This window comes from Tupaia chinensis, unplaced genomic scaffold, assembly GCF_000334495.1.
Source record: "Tupaia chinensis unplaced genomic scaffold, TupChi_1.0 Scaffold000346_1, whole genome shotgun sequence".
In the NCBI taxonomy this organism is placed as follows: domain Eukaryota; kingdom Metazoa; phylum Chordata; class Mammalia; order Scandentia; family Tupaiidae; genus Tupaia; species Tupaia belangeri.
Window position 1 is genome coordinate 3,458,006 of NW_006159840.1, and position 16,521 is coordinate 3,474,526.

General features: G+C 41.4%; 1 protein-coding gene across 2 annotated transcripts in view; it reads left to right on the forward strand.

Annotated features, from left to right (window-relative positions):
- Window positions 1–16,521, forward strand: part of PACRG (parkin coregulated) — a 564,165-nt gene that overhangs the window by 295,433 nt on the left and 252,211 nt on the right. For both annotated transcript variants that reach the window (XM_006152252.2, XM_006152251.2), the window contains exon 3: window positions 4,769–4,940. In XM_006152252.2, the coding sequence (XP_006152314.1) occupies window positions 4,769–4,940 (172 nt within the window). The remainder of the gene's footprint in view (window positions 1–4,768; window positions 4,941–16,521) is intronic.

The window sequence follows — 16,521 nt, forward strand, 5'->3', positions numbered from 1 at the left end:
GACTTTTTACTGTAACTGAACAGCCATCTCAGGGGTAGAAAAACATGGTTAAAACTTTATTTTAGAAATGTCACAAAAGTCCAGTGAGGCCATACTCTATTAGAAGTTAATTACAGTTTTTCAGATTATTTTGTGATTTTATGCAAGCTCCTTGAGAATTCTAGGAGTCATGATAACATATTTTCAAGGATATTTTATTTGCTATGCTAATTGAAGCAAGAATATGGAAAATGTGATAGTAAAGTCTCTGATCTGAGTTTTTTTAATGAAAGTCATTAACCTCATTGTGTTCCTGACCTTTCAGTACAGTATTACTACCTTGCACATTTATTATGGGGGTGAGATGTTAAATTTGATAGGCCAAGTCTAGTTAGAATTTTATTGCTTTTGAACAAAGGTCACTGTAAGATTTAGAGATCAACTTTTAGGTACCATGTGATCATTAAAATGTTATAACACATAAATTAAAAGAAAAGATTCTGAGTAAAAATACTTCATGTTTCTGAAGTTAGTACCAAAGCAGTTGTTGATCAGGATATTACCAAGTGATTTTAGCCATCAGTCTTTGTTCTATGTCCCACTTTTTTTTTTTTTTAATTTTGCCATAGGGTGCATGTGCTCACTGGAGAAAAAAAGACAGACAATGAGAGGAGAAGTGAGAAGTCACCCTTCCCAAGGGGTATGGCCACAACCCCTCCCCCCCCCGTTCTCCTCTTGGGATTTTACGTACACACATGCACACATTCAGTGTGATTTTCAAGCCACTGGGTCTGAGGCTCAAACCACAGTCAACCATGGGGATCCAGCCACCTTAACCACCATATCACTCACTCACTGTCCCTCAGTCTCCTTTTAATTCTGGATTTCATCAGTTTTAAAGAAAAACTGTTAAATTTGAAAACTACTGTGCTTGTGGTAATACGAAGAAATATAAAATTATCATTAAACTAGTTATCTTAGGAGGGAAAATATATATAACTGCAAGAAAAAGTTTATTGCTAAATAAATCTTATAAATGACTTTTTAAAGTCTAAATAAACAAACTAAGCTATCAGTTTAGAAGAACTCTAAGGGATGGTAATCAGTGTGACATACATTCACAAAGACAAGTAAGGACTCCTGATTTATCTGTTGTTTAAAATCTGGTTTTACTCTTACATTGTTCTTTTTTTTTTTTTTTTTTGAGAGATTTTCACTGTAGGGCGCATGCGCTCGCCAGACAGACAGAGAGAGACATAGAGACAGAAAGCGAGAAATCACCCCCCAGGGGTGATGGTCACACCGCAATCCCTTCTCCTCCATTCTCCTCTCAGGATCTTGGGCACGCACGCACACGCACCTGGCGTGAGTTTTAAGTCACCGGGTCCGGGACACGAACCGTGGTCAACTACATGGGAGTCCAGCGACATAGCCATTATGCTAACTGCTGGTTCCCATCTTACATTGTTCTTAACATCCAAATTGTTTTTACAGTAAAGACCTCTTGTTATTATCATTCATATAGACATGTTTTAATATGCTTGTATTTAGGGACCAGCAGGTGGTGTGGTGGTTAAAGGCTCTGGACTCCCACATGGCCAACTGTTGTTCAAGTACAGAACCTGGCAGCATGCTCTCTGACTCTTGGTCTCTCTCTGGTCAAAAATTGAAAAAAAAAAAGATAATAAATAAATAATCCTTCTTAAAAACTGTTTGCATTTGATGTAACTATGATGACATAATGAAAAACAGAAACTTCTTTGGATAATATAAGATTCACAAATAGCCAAGTCCTAAATGAGTCCTAGTGAAATTAGGGTAAATGCAAGCACCAAGAAGCCTATATCGAGTATCTATTAAAAGGATCATGAAATTTCTGAAATGTAAATAGTAACTGCTATTCTAATGAGAGAAAAAAATAGCATTTTATTTGTAGAATAAGTAAATTGATAGAAACTTATGTATTTTTTCATGCAACAGGGAGGGTCAGTGTTAAACATTGGACCCCCTGTGTGCTCTACCATGTTCCTCACCTCAGCTCTAGATGTTGTCATTTGTCATCTGTCACTGCACCTTAGCTGAGAGGCCTCTCAGAGAAGCTACTACGGAGCACAGAGTCAGAGATCAGAATTAACATTCAACACATGCTCACTGAGTACTCCCCTGTTAGGAGCTCAACCCTCTCGCTGGCAATGACAATCTCCCAGCAGCAGAGCTGAGGTGACTCTAGTGAGTAAATGATGAGGGCTCCAGGAAAATCCAATAAGGTGGTAGGCAGTGATAGGAGGACCTCACTGAACTATCTAAGTGAAGGACTGTCCAGTGACAGAGAAGTCTGGAAAGAGAAGAGTGAGCTGTGGACCTAGTAGTGGCTCCCAAAATTCATTACATTGAAGAAGCACAAGCCCCTTGTGTGACTGCATTTGGAGATGGAGGAGGTAATAAAGGTTAAGCGAGACCATGACGATGGAACCCTAATCCAATTGGACAGTGTCCTTACAAAAAGAGGAGACACCTGAGCTCTCTGCACACACAGAGGAAAGGCCTTGTGAGGCCACGGTGAGAAGACCACTGTTTACAATCCAGAAAGGATCCCTAAGGTCAGTTAGGACACTCTTACAGTTCCAGGTAAGGCAAGTTGGTGCTTAACTAAGATAATCATGAGGAAAAAAATGGTGGAAAGTGGATGGAATAAAAATTTGTTTGGAGACAGAATCAATCATATTGCTGATGGGTTAAACATGAGACTTGAAGGGAGGGAATTAGGGTCATCTCGTGTTGGGGCTATGGTGCCAGGTGGCCCAGGATGACGGACGGCTTCACAAGGCCTACTGTGTGATGAGAACAGAAAAGAGATAACGGGCTGGATAGAAACAAGGGCATTAGTGACTTTAATTAAAGCAACATCAGCAAAGTGGTGAAGAAGTGAGCTGAAGAGAGAATGGGAGTAAGAAAATATGGACAGTGACTACAAAGAATTCTTCAGAAAGATTTTACAGTGAAAATTGAGCAGTGGCTGAAAGGAATGTTCAAGGGAAAAAAAAAAACAAATATATTAAAGAGAAGTCAGATATGTTATTAAAACACAGTCACTCCTGTTAGTAAACATATCAGTATAAAAAAGCTTACCATACTGTCATCCTCCCCAGTCTCCCGAGGTTATGGGGGACACGTGGGCACCCAGCATGTTCGGATCAGCCTGGGATCTGAACCTGGGCCCCCCATGTCTCCAGTGGCACAGACTGATGCCCTATCACCTGCACCACCATGGCTGAGACGTAATAGGGGATTTTCAACCTGCCCTTCTTATAATAAATGTAAATTAGGAAATACTGAGACAGCTGTGAGATAGTTACATGCGAGCATTCAAGCAGGCTGTCTTATCAGCAACTCCATAAACTTCTACTGAGTAACGTAAATTCTGTGAACACACAGGAATGTAAAGTAATAACAATGTCATTGGAAACCTGCATTTGAGATTCTTTTCCTAAACTCCAGTCCCAAGAGTCTGAATGTGGACTCGCACCTGCTTCCTCAGCTGGCTTCCCTCTTCATCTCTAGTGCCTGCCTGAACATGTGATGTAAACGGGAAGCTCGTGAGCAAACTGGCCTCCCGCTTGGCGGACCGGGGAACACTGCATCCACTCAGAATAACTGCGAACACTCGGGAACGTGAGGGTTTGATCCCTGTTTCTCTCGCCCAGGGACAGTACAGTACGCAAGTGACTGGAGACTCCAGAACAGGGAGGGAGCTGGAGGCACTGAGAATCTACTCACATAGAAGGAAGTTTCTGAGGGCTCTCAATGAGCTCCTCGCTGAATTAAAAAGTGATCATTGAGGACGGGAGCATGCATAAGGAGGACTGAAAACAGGGAAATTGGCGTGTCTCCCTGGGAGCAGCACATTGCTTTTGTGCAGGTGAATTACACCTCCAGTGGAATCTGTAGACTTCTTGCCATCTTCAGTCTCAGTGACCTCTCTGTCACCTTGCTGGTGGCAGATCAGGCCCTCTAGACAGTGAAGGACATGGGAAGAACAAAGCTCCTACATGTCGAGCATTGTCGATGCACCATCTCTCGTCTCAGCGTCCATTCCTTGGTGGAGCTGGACAGATCTGGCCAGGAGGTCTCCGAGTATCACTAAGGGTGATGGGTGAAGACGGGGAAGCGCTGTGTCTCTTCTTCCACAGGAGACGGTTAGGGGAGGTTGGAACCATTGTGGTTCTGAGGTGCCAGGGGTCTGTTCAGATTCAGCCCCCTAGTTTTCTTCTCCATTCTTTCTTGGTGGCACCAACATTACCCCTGTCATGGAGGCTGCAGGAGACACCCAGGGAACTGAGTTAGACCCTCATACTCAAGGTTGCTGGATACTGGAGTAGATGGGCTTCAGGAGGATCCATCCATGTGCATTTGCTATTACGTTTTCCGTTAGAACTTCTCTGCAGTCTCTTTAAGCTATTGTTTTTCTCTTCATTTACACTGCGGACTCTTTTGCATTTATGCCTAAGTAAAAAATAACCAAAAAAAAAAAAAAAGAGAAGCAAGTTATTAATTAATATGCTCCTAGTGTTGGTTATATGTGACTGAGAGATATGGCTGCTAGATTTAAAGGTAATAATTATAACCTCATGGCTAATAGGGTAAAGACGTGCTGAGTGGGTGAGTGGGTTAACAAGATGAAACTCTAAGGAACTTGTCCTCCGGCGTTGGTGACAGCTTCCTTGCCAATCTGGCTGCACATGGCCCAGGTTGTTGTTCTCACCAGCCTTCCTCCTCTCTCTCCTTCCAGGTAGAAATCGAGAAGCTGGATTACCATCATTACCTGCCTCTGTTTTTCGATGGGCTTTGTGAGATGACATTTCCCTATGAGTTCTTTGCTCGGCAAGGAATCCACGACATGCTGGAACACGGGGGTAACAAGATCCTACCTGTCATCCCACAGCTCATTATCCCCATAAAAAGTAAGTGAGCAGGTGAAAAAGCATCACTCAGTTTAGATGGTGCCGCTTTTTGACAACTCGCTAATTAAGCAATAAAACACAACAGACTGAGGCGGTCCCCAGGTTTTGCAGAAATTTTTATAAATTGACTTTGAATGCCAGACAACCCAAATCTCTAAAAATACATCCCGTCATCGACTCTGCACTGTGGTCTAGCCACATAAATAAGCTAAATTGCACGGGGTTTGCACGAGCTTAACGTGCTTCATAGTAACAACACGAGCATTAACGTTACCACATGCCCCAGAAGCCCAGAACACGTCTTTGTATGTACTCGCTCTGCTGGCTTCCAAGTCCTTTGTAAATGGCATCCTGATTTTTTTTTTCTTTTGAAAGAGAAATTTTTGCTATAGGGCATGTGCACTCACCAGAAAGACAGAGAGATAGAAAGCAAAAAATCACAACTCCTCCCCGACTCCAGGAAATGGCCATGCTGGATCCCTTCTTTTCAACTATTCTCTCAGGATTTGGGGTGCACACTCACACACACCTGGCTTGAATTTCAAGTCACCAGGTCTGAGACTTGAACTGCAGTCAACCACATAGGACTCCAGCACCTTAACCACTATGCCACCTGCTGGCCCCAGCATCCCTGATTTTTAAATTACAATATAAACAATTATATTGAGTACCTTGTAGGTAGTAGGATTCAAAATTTTAAGGAAAAATAAATATAAGGAATGGAGAAAAGATTAATGTTTTTAAGTACCTGGGATTTTTATCTATAATAGGTAACCAGGGCAACCCTGTTTTGGGCTTTATCTGTCTTTAAAATCAGATAATCCTGTCTTGCTAGTTTGTAGCCCCCTTCAAATTGTTCCCGAGACTTCCTGGGTGCTTGGCTCCAGGACAAGTCCCTCATCAGTTTCTGTCCAGTCTTCTTACTTCTCGTCCAAAGCTGCTGCTGATCCTAGTGGTAGAGCCACCTACTGGGTACACTGGCATCCACTGGTACAGCTCCACGGGAACAGCCTTTCCCAATCCTGACTCCTGCCACCACCCCATCACACCCTGGCTGCAGGCACCAGAGTTGCCTTCTTCTCCCTCCTTGCTGCTGCTCATTAAAAGCAGAGGCTTGGTGAGGAAGAACTGTTCCAGGCATTCCTAGCCCCTCGATCTGGCCCCTCCTACCTCATGGCTTCTGAGGCGTATGGAGGTCCCTGCTTCCCCCTCATTTCCTAGGGTGATTGAAGGGCGCCCCAAGTCTTAGGGCCTGGAGGGAGCCCCACTCTCACTGTCTCAAATGTGCTGACCTGGGCCATATACCGAGCCTGGACTGTTCCATTTTATTCTGGATCACCATTCAGCAAACTGAACTGAGCACCCTGGGACTCTGGACCTCAGCAGCTCTGCTCTCCCTGGTCACATGGCACCAGCCTGGCACCTGTTCTCATGTCTTTGCCACCTGTGCAGGGACCCATTACTGACCAGCCTCTCTACCACCAAGACGGAGTGAGAACCCAAACAGAAGGGCAGTACAGCAGGTGTGGAGAGCAGCATGGCAGAGATGACCCTTTCAAGGAGTCCTTATTATCAGCAGTTTCTCTCTCGGTCATGAGTGCCCTGAGCAAGCAAAGCAACGGTCGTTCAAAGGCCCTCAGGAAGAAGCTAGAGTCCTGGGCCATGTGAAATCCTTTTCCAAATTGTTGTTATTTTCACCAGGTTACAATACTTGGTTACATTACATTCTAGCTGAAGCACTATGTTTATAAAGGATGACATACAAGTTTCACTGACAAAGGCCCAGAACATTTCCCCCAGGAATTCTCTGTCCTCTTTTTCCTGCACCCATCAGAAAAGCACCAATATTCAAACATCTGTTCTTCCTTTGAAAGAAATGCTTCATGTCAGGATCACTGCCTTCTCACAGTCTCTTCTCATCTTCCTTTTAAAAACAGTGAATGATAGAAAAAGAGTTGCTAACCAAAATTTTGATTATGCTGTTTAAAATTGTACACCAAATTTGACTACTGCAAACCAAGGCCAGGTGATTTCCAGCTTTGTTTGGTCTGTGTTTTGAAGACGCATCGGTGAGTTAAAAGACAGCGATGTGTTGTAAGGACAGAGTGTGCAGTGCACACACGCACAGAGGCTATTTGCAGATGAGTGGAGACATTATCAAGAACTCAGTAACACGGTTTGTCAGGGAGAATTAGCGCGTATGAATCTGCTTCTTTGAGGCTCCAGAAGCAATGACCATTTATCTTGGTGGGTGTCACTTGGCCTCCTGGGCTCATGTCAGTATCGAGTAATCCTGACCCGACTCTGCTTTTTCTTCTCAGTCTGTTTATGTCACAAAAGACAAATTTTCTCAGGAAGAAATGTTGATTAATGATGCAAGATCACACACATTTCAAGCACAATGCGGAGAACATTATGTGCATAAACCAAATCTTTCAGGTGGAATTCTGGAAGGAGGCGAATTGATCTCGAAGCCAGCAGACGTACGTAACTGGCATGGCATGGAGCAGCTGTGTGCCTCTAATTTTCACACCATGCTGTCAGTATCATTCTGCCTCTACCCAGGGGCAAACATTAATCCCACCATTACCACCTAGTAGTTTCTGAACAGACATTTCAAATTTGAACTCAGAGCTATGAAGTCAAAGCAAAATGTACAAACTCACTTTGGGCAGAGCTGGAATTAACTGCCTGTTTCTAGAACCGAGGGTTGATTTCAGTGAATAAAGCTGATAACACTGGGTGAGAAATGGACAAACTTAGTGGCTCTAGGATTTCTGATATGAAAAGAAGGTGAGGATACCTTTTTTCCTTCTCCCCCGCTCATTGGTTCAAGACCCCGATGTTCTGCAACAACCCAAACAGCAAAGCCCTGACCCCCTCTGTTCTCTTCATGTTTCACACGACTACCGCTGCGCCCCTGCCCTTCCACTTTTCTGACTTCTACCTTCCTGATTAATTCTGGGTCCGAAACACCACAGTAATGTTGGCATGAAGCAGCCAGGGTTGGAAATGGAGCAGACATGGCTGAGAATAGCAACCAAGTGTCCTCAGGGAGGAGGAGGAAGGAGCCCTCTTCACGGTCTGAACTGCAGTGAGGTCTGCATTTACTTCATCCAGGTAGGAAATGACAAACCTGCCTCAATCCAGCACTGTGGTGTCTCGCTGCAGGAGAGAATGAATGTCCAGCATCTTTGCATATTATACTCACGAGGGGATTCAAACGGTGATCAAGAGGCCAGAAAGTGGACAAGCATAATTGACAAACTCTGTGTTTATTTTAATTTATTTTCTATTTTTTGTGTTTGGGAATATTTTTTTTTATTATTTTACTTTTATTTATTTTTTTATACATTCAATCACATTATTTAGCTTACAAAGTGAACATTTGTATATGTGAACATTTCTCCCTAGTCCAGTTGATCAAAATATCTTCAACTGATAACACCACACCTCCCCATCTCGTCAGTGCTCTGCCTCTGTATCCCTCCTCCAAACGTCCTTCCACAGGCACCGCTCCTCCACACACCCCACACATCTGGCATTCACACCCATCTCTTGTGTTTGTACATCCTTTAGTCAAACATTTTCAGTCACAGAGTGCAGACACTCAGTATATACTAAGTGGGGACATACGATGTCTCTCCTTCATAGCCTGGCTTGCTTCACTCAGCAGTAAATCTTCCATATTCTTCCACTTTGTGTCAAAAGCCAGGGTTTTGTTGTTTTTTATGGCTGAATAGTATTCCATGGAGTATATGTGCCACAGTTTTTCAATCCATTCATCTGTACAGGGGCATTTGGGTTGGTTCCATGTCTTAGCAATCATGAATAGTACCGCAATAAACATTGATGTGCAAGCACTTTTCCGAAGAAGAATTCTTCTGTCCTTTGGGTAGATACCAAGGAGTGGGATTGCTGGATCAAATGGTATCTTTCCTCAATAAAAGCAAGAAGAATAACATTATGGCCACAAGGAGCCACTAAAAAAAATCACTACACACAGGGAAGGAAATGTCTTGCACAATCAGGGAAAGAATGCCTCAACAACGTTTGGTACAGTAGCTAGCAGAAACTTGTAGAAACTTGGTTGGTGACATCCTCAGGACTAAAAATATGGACTCTGTGAAACACAAACAGAAATCCATGAGCAGAGGCCAGATCAAGTGAAAACAAGCCGAAGTAGAGTAAAATAAGGAAAACCAAAAATGTCATCGTAGAACTAAAACCTCCACAGAAGTGAAGAGAATAATCAACCGCACAAAATCAAATCCTAAATGGAGACAACACCTAAAGATGCTTTCAGAATAGACAATTAAGATACTGAAGATAATTAAGGTCAGAGAAGAGAATAAAATGGAGGACACAAGGGCATAAACAGGAACTAAAACCTGGATCTCACATGACTGACCAGAGTTCAAGTCCTAGACCCAGTAGCTTGAAAACACACATACGACCAGAATCCTGAGGGCACAGAGAATTGGAGGAAAAGGAATTACGGAGACCAGATCCTGTTAGGGAGTGCTTGTTTTTTTTTCTCTCTGTCTCATGCATGAATATACCCTCTATCATTAAAAAAGAAAAAAATAATAATAAACGAAATATCTTCTCACTCAGTTATAGAAAGAACACCAAAAGAAGAGCAAAGGAAGAATAAATACTAAGTTAAAAATCATAATACATTTTAAAAATGGAAAGTAATAATGCCCTTGAAGAAATTCAAAACCAAATGTTGGTTGGTTCCTTGAAGTTACTGATAAAGTTGATTAATATTTGGTAAACTTAGAAATAAAAAAAGGAGAAAAGACAGAAATATTATCAGAAATGAAAAAGATTCTGTTAACCAGATATTGAAAATATTATAGTAGGATATTATAAATAACTTTATCTCTAAAGCTTTGAAATTCTGAGTAAAATTTTTGGAAAATATAATTAGCAAAACTGACACCAGAAAAATAGGAAACAAATTAAAATGGTGTAGAACAAATGAATAAATTAAATGAGTAATTAAAATCCCCAACACAAGGTTAGCTCAAGGTTCACATAGCTTTACTGGATAATGTGTTAAAGGAAAAAAAAATTACAAATTTTGTACATACTGTTTTAGTCATGTTATAAAGCTAGCATAATCTTCATACCAAAAGCCATTAAAATGGAAAAAAGGGAAACTTCCAGGATATTCCTCTTCATAAATACCAATGAAACATTTCTAAACAATATTAGTGTAACAAATTGAATCCATCAGTATATAAAAATGAAAATACCTCATGACAAAATTGGGTTTATTTCAGTAATAGGAGATTGGTTTAATATTAGAAATATCAATCAAGGCAATTTATAATGTTAATGGATTAAAGGATAAAAGTTGTATGATCATCTTAATAGATGGTAAAAAAAGCATTTGATAAAATTCAACATCCATTTATATTTTTCAAACAAGCAGAGCTGAGTGTAGTAGCACATGCCTGTAATCCAGCTATTCAGTATTCTAGAGCCTGAGGATTATGAGTTTGAAGCAACATAGTCTGAATAACATAGAAAGACCCTATCTTTAGAAAGAAAAACAAAGGAAAGGAAAGGAGGGGGAAAAACTAACTCAAAATAGCAGAAAATTCTTAGTCCAATAAAGAAAATTTTATAAATCAGCATAAGCTAGGTCATGTTATAATCAAAATCAATTCCTGAGCCAGCAAGTGGCATGGTAGTTAAGGCACTAGATCTCACATGGCCATTTCTGAGGTTTGAGTCCTGAACCTGGTTTGAAAAACACACCGGGCTTGTTTGTGTGCATGCATGCCAAAAAAATCCCTAAAAGAGAATGGAGAAGAGGCGACTGCAGTATGGCCATCCCTTCTGAGGGGTGATTTCTGACTTTTTCCTCTCTCTGTATGTGTCTCTCTCCAGCAAGCTCATGTACCCTATGACAAAATAATTAATTAATTAATTAATTAATTAAAAAGATTTTAATTCCAAAAATCTTAGTGGTTTAGAACTACAGGTGATTTGGGAACCAGCAGTTAGCGTAATGGCTGGACTCCCACGTAGTCGATTACGGTTGGCATCTCATACCCGGTGGCTTAAATCTCACGCCGGGCGCATGTGCGTGCGTGCCCAAGATCCCAAGAGGAGAATGGAGGAGAAGGGATTGCGGCATGAACATCCCCCCAGGGGGATGATTTCTCGCTTTCTATCTCTATGTCTCTCTCTGTCTGTCTGGCGAGCGCATGGGCCCTATAGCGAAAACCTCTCCAAAAAAAAAAAAAAAGAACTACAGGTGATTTCAAACGGTAAAGGTCTGTTTCTCATACATGCAAACCTGCCTAGTTCAGGTTATCAGAGTTGGAGGGGAAGAGACTTACAAATACAGAATGATAGTTGCTGCTGGTTATGGTACCAAAGAAAATATAAGCTCACAAGGGTCTCTTGGCAATGAAACACCGTATCCTGGAAGTGACGTATTTCACTTTTAGTCACTACTCAGGCTGACCTGGTCCAAGGTCCATCCAACCTCAACAGGGCCACAAAGTACAATCCTACCATGAGCATTATGAACAGTACGTTTTAAAGCCTCTGGATTCTGTTATGTTTCTCCAAAGAGTGTTCATTGTAATTTTGACAGACAACATGTTAAATATACCTCCAAACTATGTCTCCCCTGAGGTAGACAACAGCTAAACTTCCTGCATCTTTAGTTCTTTCATTTTTCTGCTTCTGCTCATCATCTAAGTCTACTGGATCTCCTCTGTGTATGTAATTCTTAAGAGTCAGCTAAGGCAGAGTTCATAGCAGGGTTTTATTTATATAAATTTATTTATTTATTACATTTAATCACTACACACCATTACAGCATACCAAATGAATTTTCCCATCACAAATACACAACATATTGGTCCAGTCAAAGACATTACCACGTAGATTAAAATCAACAGATTTCTTTTCATTAGGGGCCCCTTAAATGTTTTCCTTCTTTCTTCTTTCCCTCGGTTCCTTCCCTCTTGCCCTCCCCCTTTCCCATCCTCCTCTCCACTGTCTCCAGTATCATCATTGCTCTGCATGGTTTTATACCTTCCAATCTTTCCGTTTCTGCCATAGAGCACCAACAGATTTTTAGCTTCCCACACATTCTGTGGTTCCTTCTCTCCCAAGATCTCCTCTGATTTTCTACCTGCTCTTCCAGCCCAGAACTCTCTGGCACCCTGAGCCAGTTTACCTGCAACTTTCATATCTTAGCTCTTAGCCAAAAAGTTTTCAATTCATAAACATCATCAGTTGCACTTCCCTCTTTCAAGGACAGACTCCCCTCCGTGGTCTGCTGACTTTAAATTCTTTGCCGTGACACTAAGGGAGTCCAGCTAACTATCTTGCTACGAATTGTCTCAACGTCATCTCTTTCTGTCTCCATTAATTCACCTGTGCCCTAGCCACACTAACTGTGCTGTGGAACTTGCCTTGCACTTTCTGTTTCTGTGCCTTTGTTGTCTTCGGGGAAAGCTCATTCTCAAATCACCTAATTGCTTATTTAGTGACCTTCAAAGCCCAGCCCCAATATTAATTGTTGCATAAAGCCTCTTCTGATTCTCTTCTCCCCTCGCTCAACCCCAAACCTATCCCTGCTCCCACAGGACTTTTCATCTTCCTCTTTTATGTCACACAGAAGATAATGATAGAAAGCAATGTATTTCTACTGTACTGGCTAGACCACAGTAGACATATCAAAAGATTTGCAGAATTAATTTAATAAATTATGGATGCATAACTGCCAGCCATGCTGAAATGTGTACAGGTGCCGTCATCAAAGCGAGGGGTGGCCATTTGGGCCTGCTACTGTACCACGTATTATATAAAAGTATCTTGTAAGGATCTGTAATAGGAGACAACAAATGAAGACCATAACGATATAATGTGTGCCATTTCCTAGGAGGATTATTTAAGTGGTGGGAGTAAGTGTTGTTTACTCACCTACATTCTCTCATGTGATTTCTTTTCATTCACAAGCAGCATCATAACATTTGTGAGATACCCTGCTAGGAACTGAGATGACCCTGGCTGCTCCAGAATTATGGAACTATCACCCATCTACAAATAAACAGGACACAAGATGGTGGCCTCATTAGGAGCGCTCTAATGAGATGAGGTCACCCAGCTGTAAAGGACAAACATGCACAAACACAGCTGAAGAGACTTGAATACTAACATTTTACAAAGCAAAATATTCCTGTAAAAGAATACTCAGTGGGGATTGGGGCAAGCACCAAGTGAGGATAGAATAGGGGAATCATCTCACAATAGGAAATTTGGTTTGAGCTAACAAGTTTATTTATATATCTTGAAATTTGCCACGTAAATTGTGTTAAAAGTTGTAACAGCTGTAAAAATAGTAATGTTTTTAATTTAAGAAGAATGGATCTCATTTATTCTGAAAATACGGAAAAGAGGTATATTACTTAAGAATTTTTTGCTTACAAGATACTAAAAGAAACTAATGTATATTGCCTTAAAGACTAATATTTGCTGAATAACTCACATGACCAAAAACTCCAGAGGTGTGTCTCCTCTCTTTCATGATGTCATCTGGGGGCTCACCACAGTCAGCCCTGCTCTGTTGTGCACAAGGGCACCTCAAAGCCAGCCCCATTCATGGCCTTGCAATGCCCCAAGTAGATCTTGAAATCCCACACTTACTTATTCATATCTGTAAGAGAGATCAAGTGGCATTGTCCCTGAATTTCCAGGAAAAAAAAAATCAAAGATTTGATCCACCAGCTAGGGGCACATCCCAGATGATTCAAAGAACTGTGGTCAAGAGGGTTGGCACCCTGACTGGATTGACCTGGTGCCACTGTGTGTGAATTCACATGCAGAAATTGTGTATTAGTAAAATTGTGCTTTAGTTTTACTAATTGTGCATTAATAAAACAAGAAATTGTGCCTGATTAGTAATCAAGACCGATGTTAGGAGACATAATCTGTGAACTGGACACTTAGCCTGGTCACTTGCCAAAGGAAGAGGTCCTTTAGGATCTGTAAGGAGGAATCAAAATCAGGCTCAGTCCTGTATGCATGGAGAAATAAACAAGGGAAACGCTCCCACCCAACAAAATGATAGAGGTAGCAGAGGTGATGGGAATGGAGACTATAGCTGTTTATGCCAGAAAGACACAACACAATAAAAAAAAAAGAGAGAGCTATAAATAGCACAGTTGCATTTTCAGCTGGAATTCACCACGCATTGACTGTACCTTCCTCATTCTTGATCAATACATAAACAAATTCTATCAGTCCTTCAGTATAGTGTGATGGTTAAGGGTAATCTCTGAAGTCAGATTTTGGGGTTGAAATCCTGACTCTACCACATTCCAGCCTTCAGATAAGCAAGCCACTTTGAGGTTCAATGTCTTATTAATTTATAAAAGTGGGACAGTAGCGCCACCTGACTTTCTGGGCTATTTGTGTGGTTCAGTGAGCTAGTGGATTTAAAGCTTTCAGCAGAACTCATGGAATAGTGAGATAAATGTTGTCATTATCATCATCACCATCATCATCACTCTCTGCCCTAATTGTAGCAGCATGTTAGTCACTCAGACGGACACCGTACATGGAAATCATCACTCTTCTTTTCACAAGAGAGCTGAGCTCTAGTCAGGGATCATGCTACTGCAGGGTTTCCTTTGCTTTTTCAGAAGATGTCACGAAGGCCAGTTCCATGGCTATAACTTCTTCCCTAAGAACAAGCCACTGCAGCTCAGAATACAGCAGAGGTCTGGACTGACTGCAGAAAGTTCATGCTAGAACCTTTCACTGGGCAGCTTTGAGGATTTTCCTGAACATGATTCAAGACTGACCCTACTGTGTACCAAGACTCGAAGAAGTGCCTCATGACTGTTGGATTTTAGGCAGATGTGGAGTCTAGTCATTCTGAGCACAGGCTTTGGGCTCATGCAAAAGACCCTTAGCTGATAGTTAACTAACCATGTGGTCTTGAACCAGTTAATTCTCTCAGCTGTTCCAGGGGATTATAAAACTGATTGCCCAGAGATACTGTAAGGACAAATGAGATTATACGAGTAAAAGATTAAGCACAGTGCCCACTCACAATGCTAGTAAGAATAAATTATTATTCTCCCCTCTTCATGGCCATGTCTCTTCAGACTTCCTGACTTTGGATCATCAAAACATTAGTACATTTAGATTCTGTAACATTCATCCAAGTTACAATAGAAGTGTTATATGGAAACTGGCGTAGAGCCAATACATACCTAAGGACCAAAGGTTGATACCAAAACATTTGTGCATATTATTTGGATTCAAATGATCAAACAACAAGAAAAGAAGAGAAAAACCTAACCCTTCCATCATTTCTGTATCTTCTCTTAGAGAGTAACCCGAGGTCTTGCCAGAAGCTGGTTCCTACAGTCTGTCTATGGTACCCTGTGAGTACACGTGTGAGGACACAGGAGGCTCTCGTCAAGTGCTTTATTCCAGAGAGCGCACTCGGGCTCCTAGTAACCACTGCTATTTCCTAGGAGCCTTCAAATCGCTTGCTTAAATAACAAGTCTTAAAATTGTACCAGATGCTGATGTCAAGCTTAGCAGTGTGTAGTTTTCAACCTCCTTCTTCAGAGAAGAAACGGCTGCTCCTTGAAAGTTGATCTGTTTATTACCCATATTCTATTTAGTGCACATCTCTCAACCTCCTTGGTTTGTGAGAAGCTTGTGCTTATCTCCCCCGTTGTCGTTCCCTACTTCTACTCTCTGAAAGCTATAGCGATTTAGACACCTTTTCTCAATGAGTGGAAGAAACGTAACAGTAACCCTTAGAAGCAGCGCCTGCTTCATACACACACAGATTGTTCTTCGGTTTTACTCTAAAAATGGCAGCAAGGTGAGCTCCTTTCTTAGTCATCATTTCATTTGTCATTCGCTCCTTCCAGAGGAACTGAGCCAGCAGGCTTGGTGAGAGGGGGCAAGGTGCTCCAGAGGGATGCGCCCTGCACTGCCCTCCCACAGGCCGCACACTGAGAAAGGCACTCCCGCTACTACTGGAGGTGTTTGATTTGAATGAAAGCAAGCCAAGCCCAATCTGGCTGCAACAAAATCGAAATACTGTGAGTATAAAATAGACCATGGCAGGGACTGCATGGCTGAGACCATTTTGGTAACTGAATATGTCCATTTACTTAAACGATAATAACCAGTTATATATCTTTAAAACAAAGCATTTAATGGAAAGAAAAGCCAAACGCTTCCACTAAATAATAGATTGTATTCTATGATCATAAAGTAGAAATATATTCTTTTCTATTTTTAGAAAAAAAAAAAAAAAAAAAAAAAAAAAAAAAAAGTTAACCACGTGTGGTGACAAATCTCTGATGGAAAATCTAAATTTTGCATAAGGATAGTTTCTTATATTTTTTTCCTCAAGAGAGATTTTTTGCTATAGGGCATGTGAACTCTACAGAGGCACACATAGAGACAGAGAGAAAATGAGAAATCTCTCTCTAGGGGGAATGGCCATGCCACAATCCCCTCTCCTCCACTCTCTCAGGATTTTGGGCATGCATGCACATGCCCTCGGTGTGAG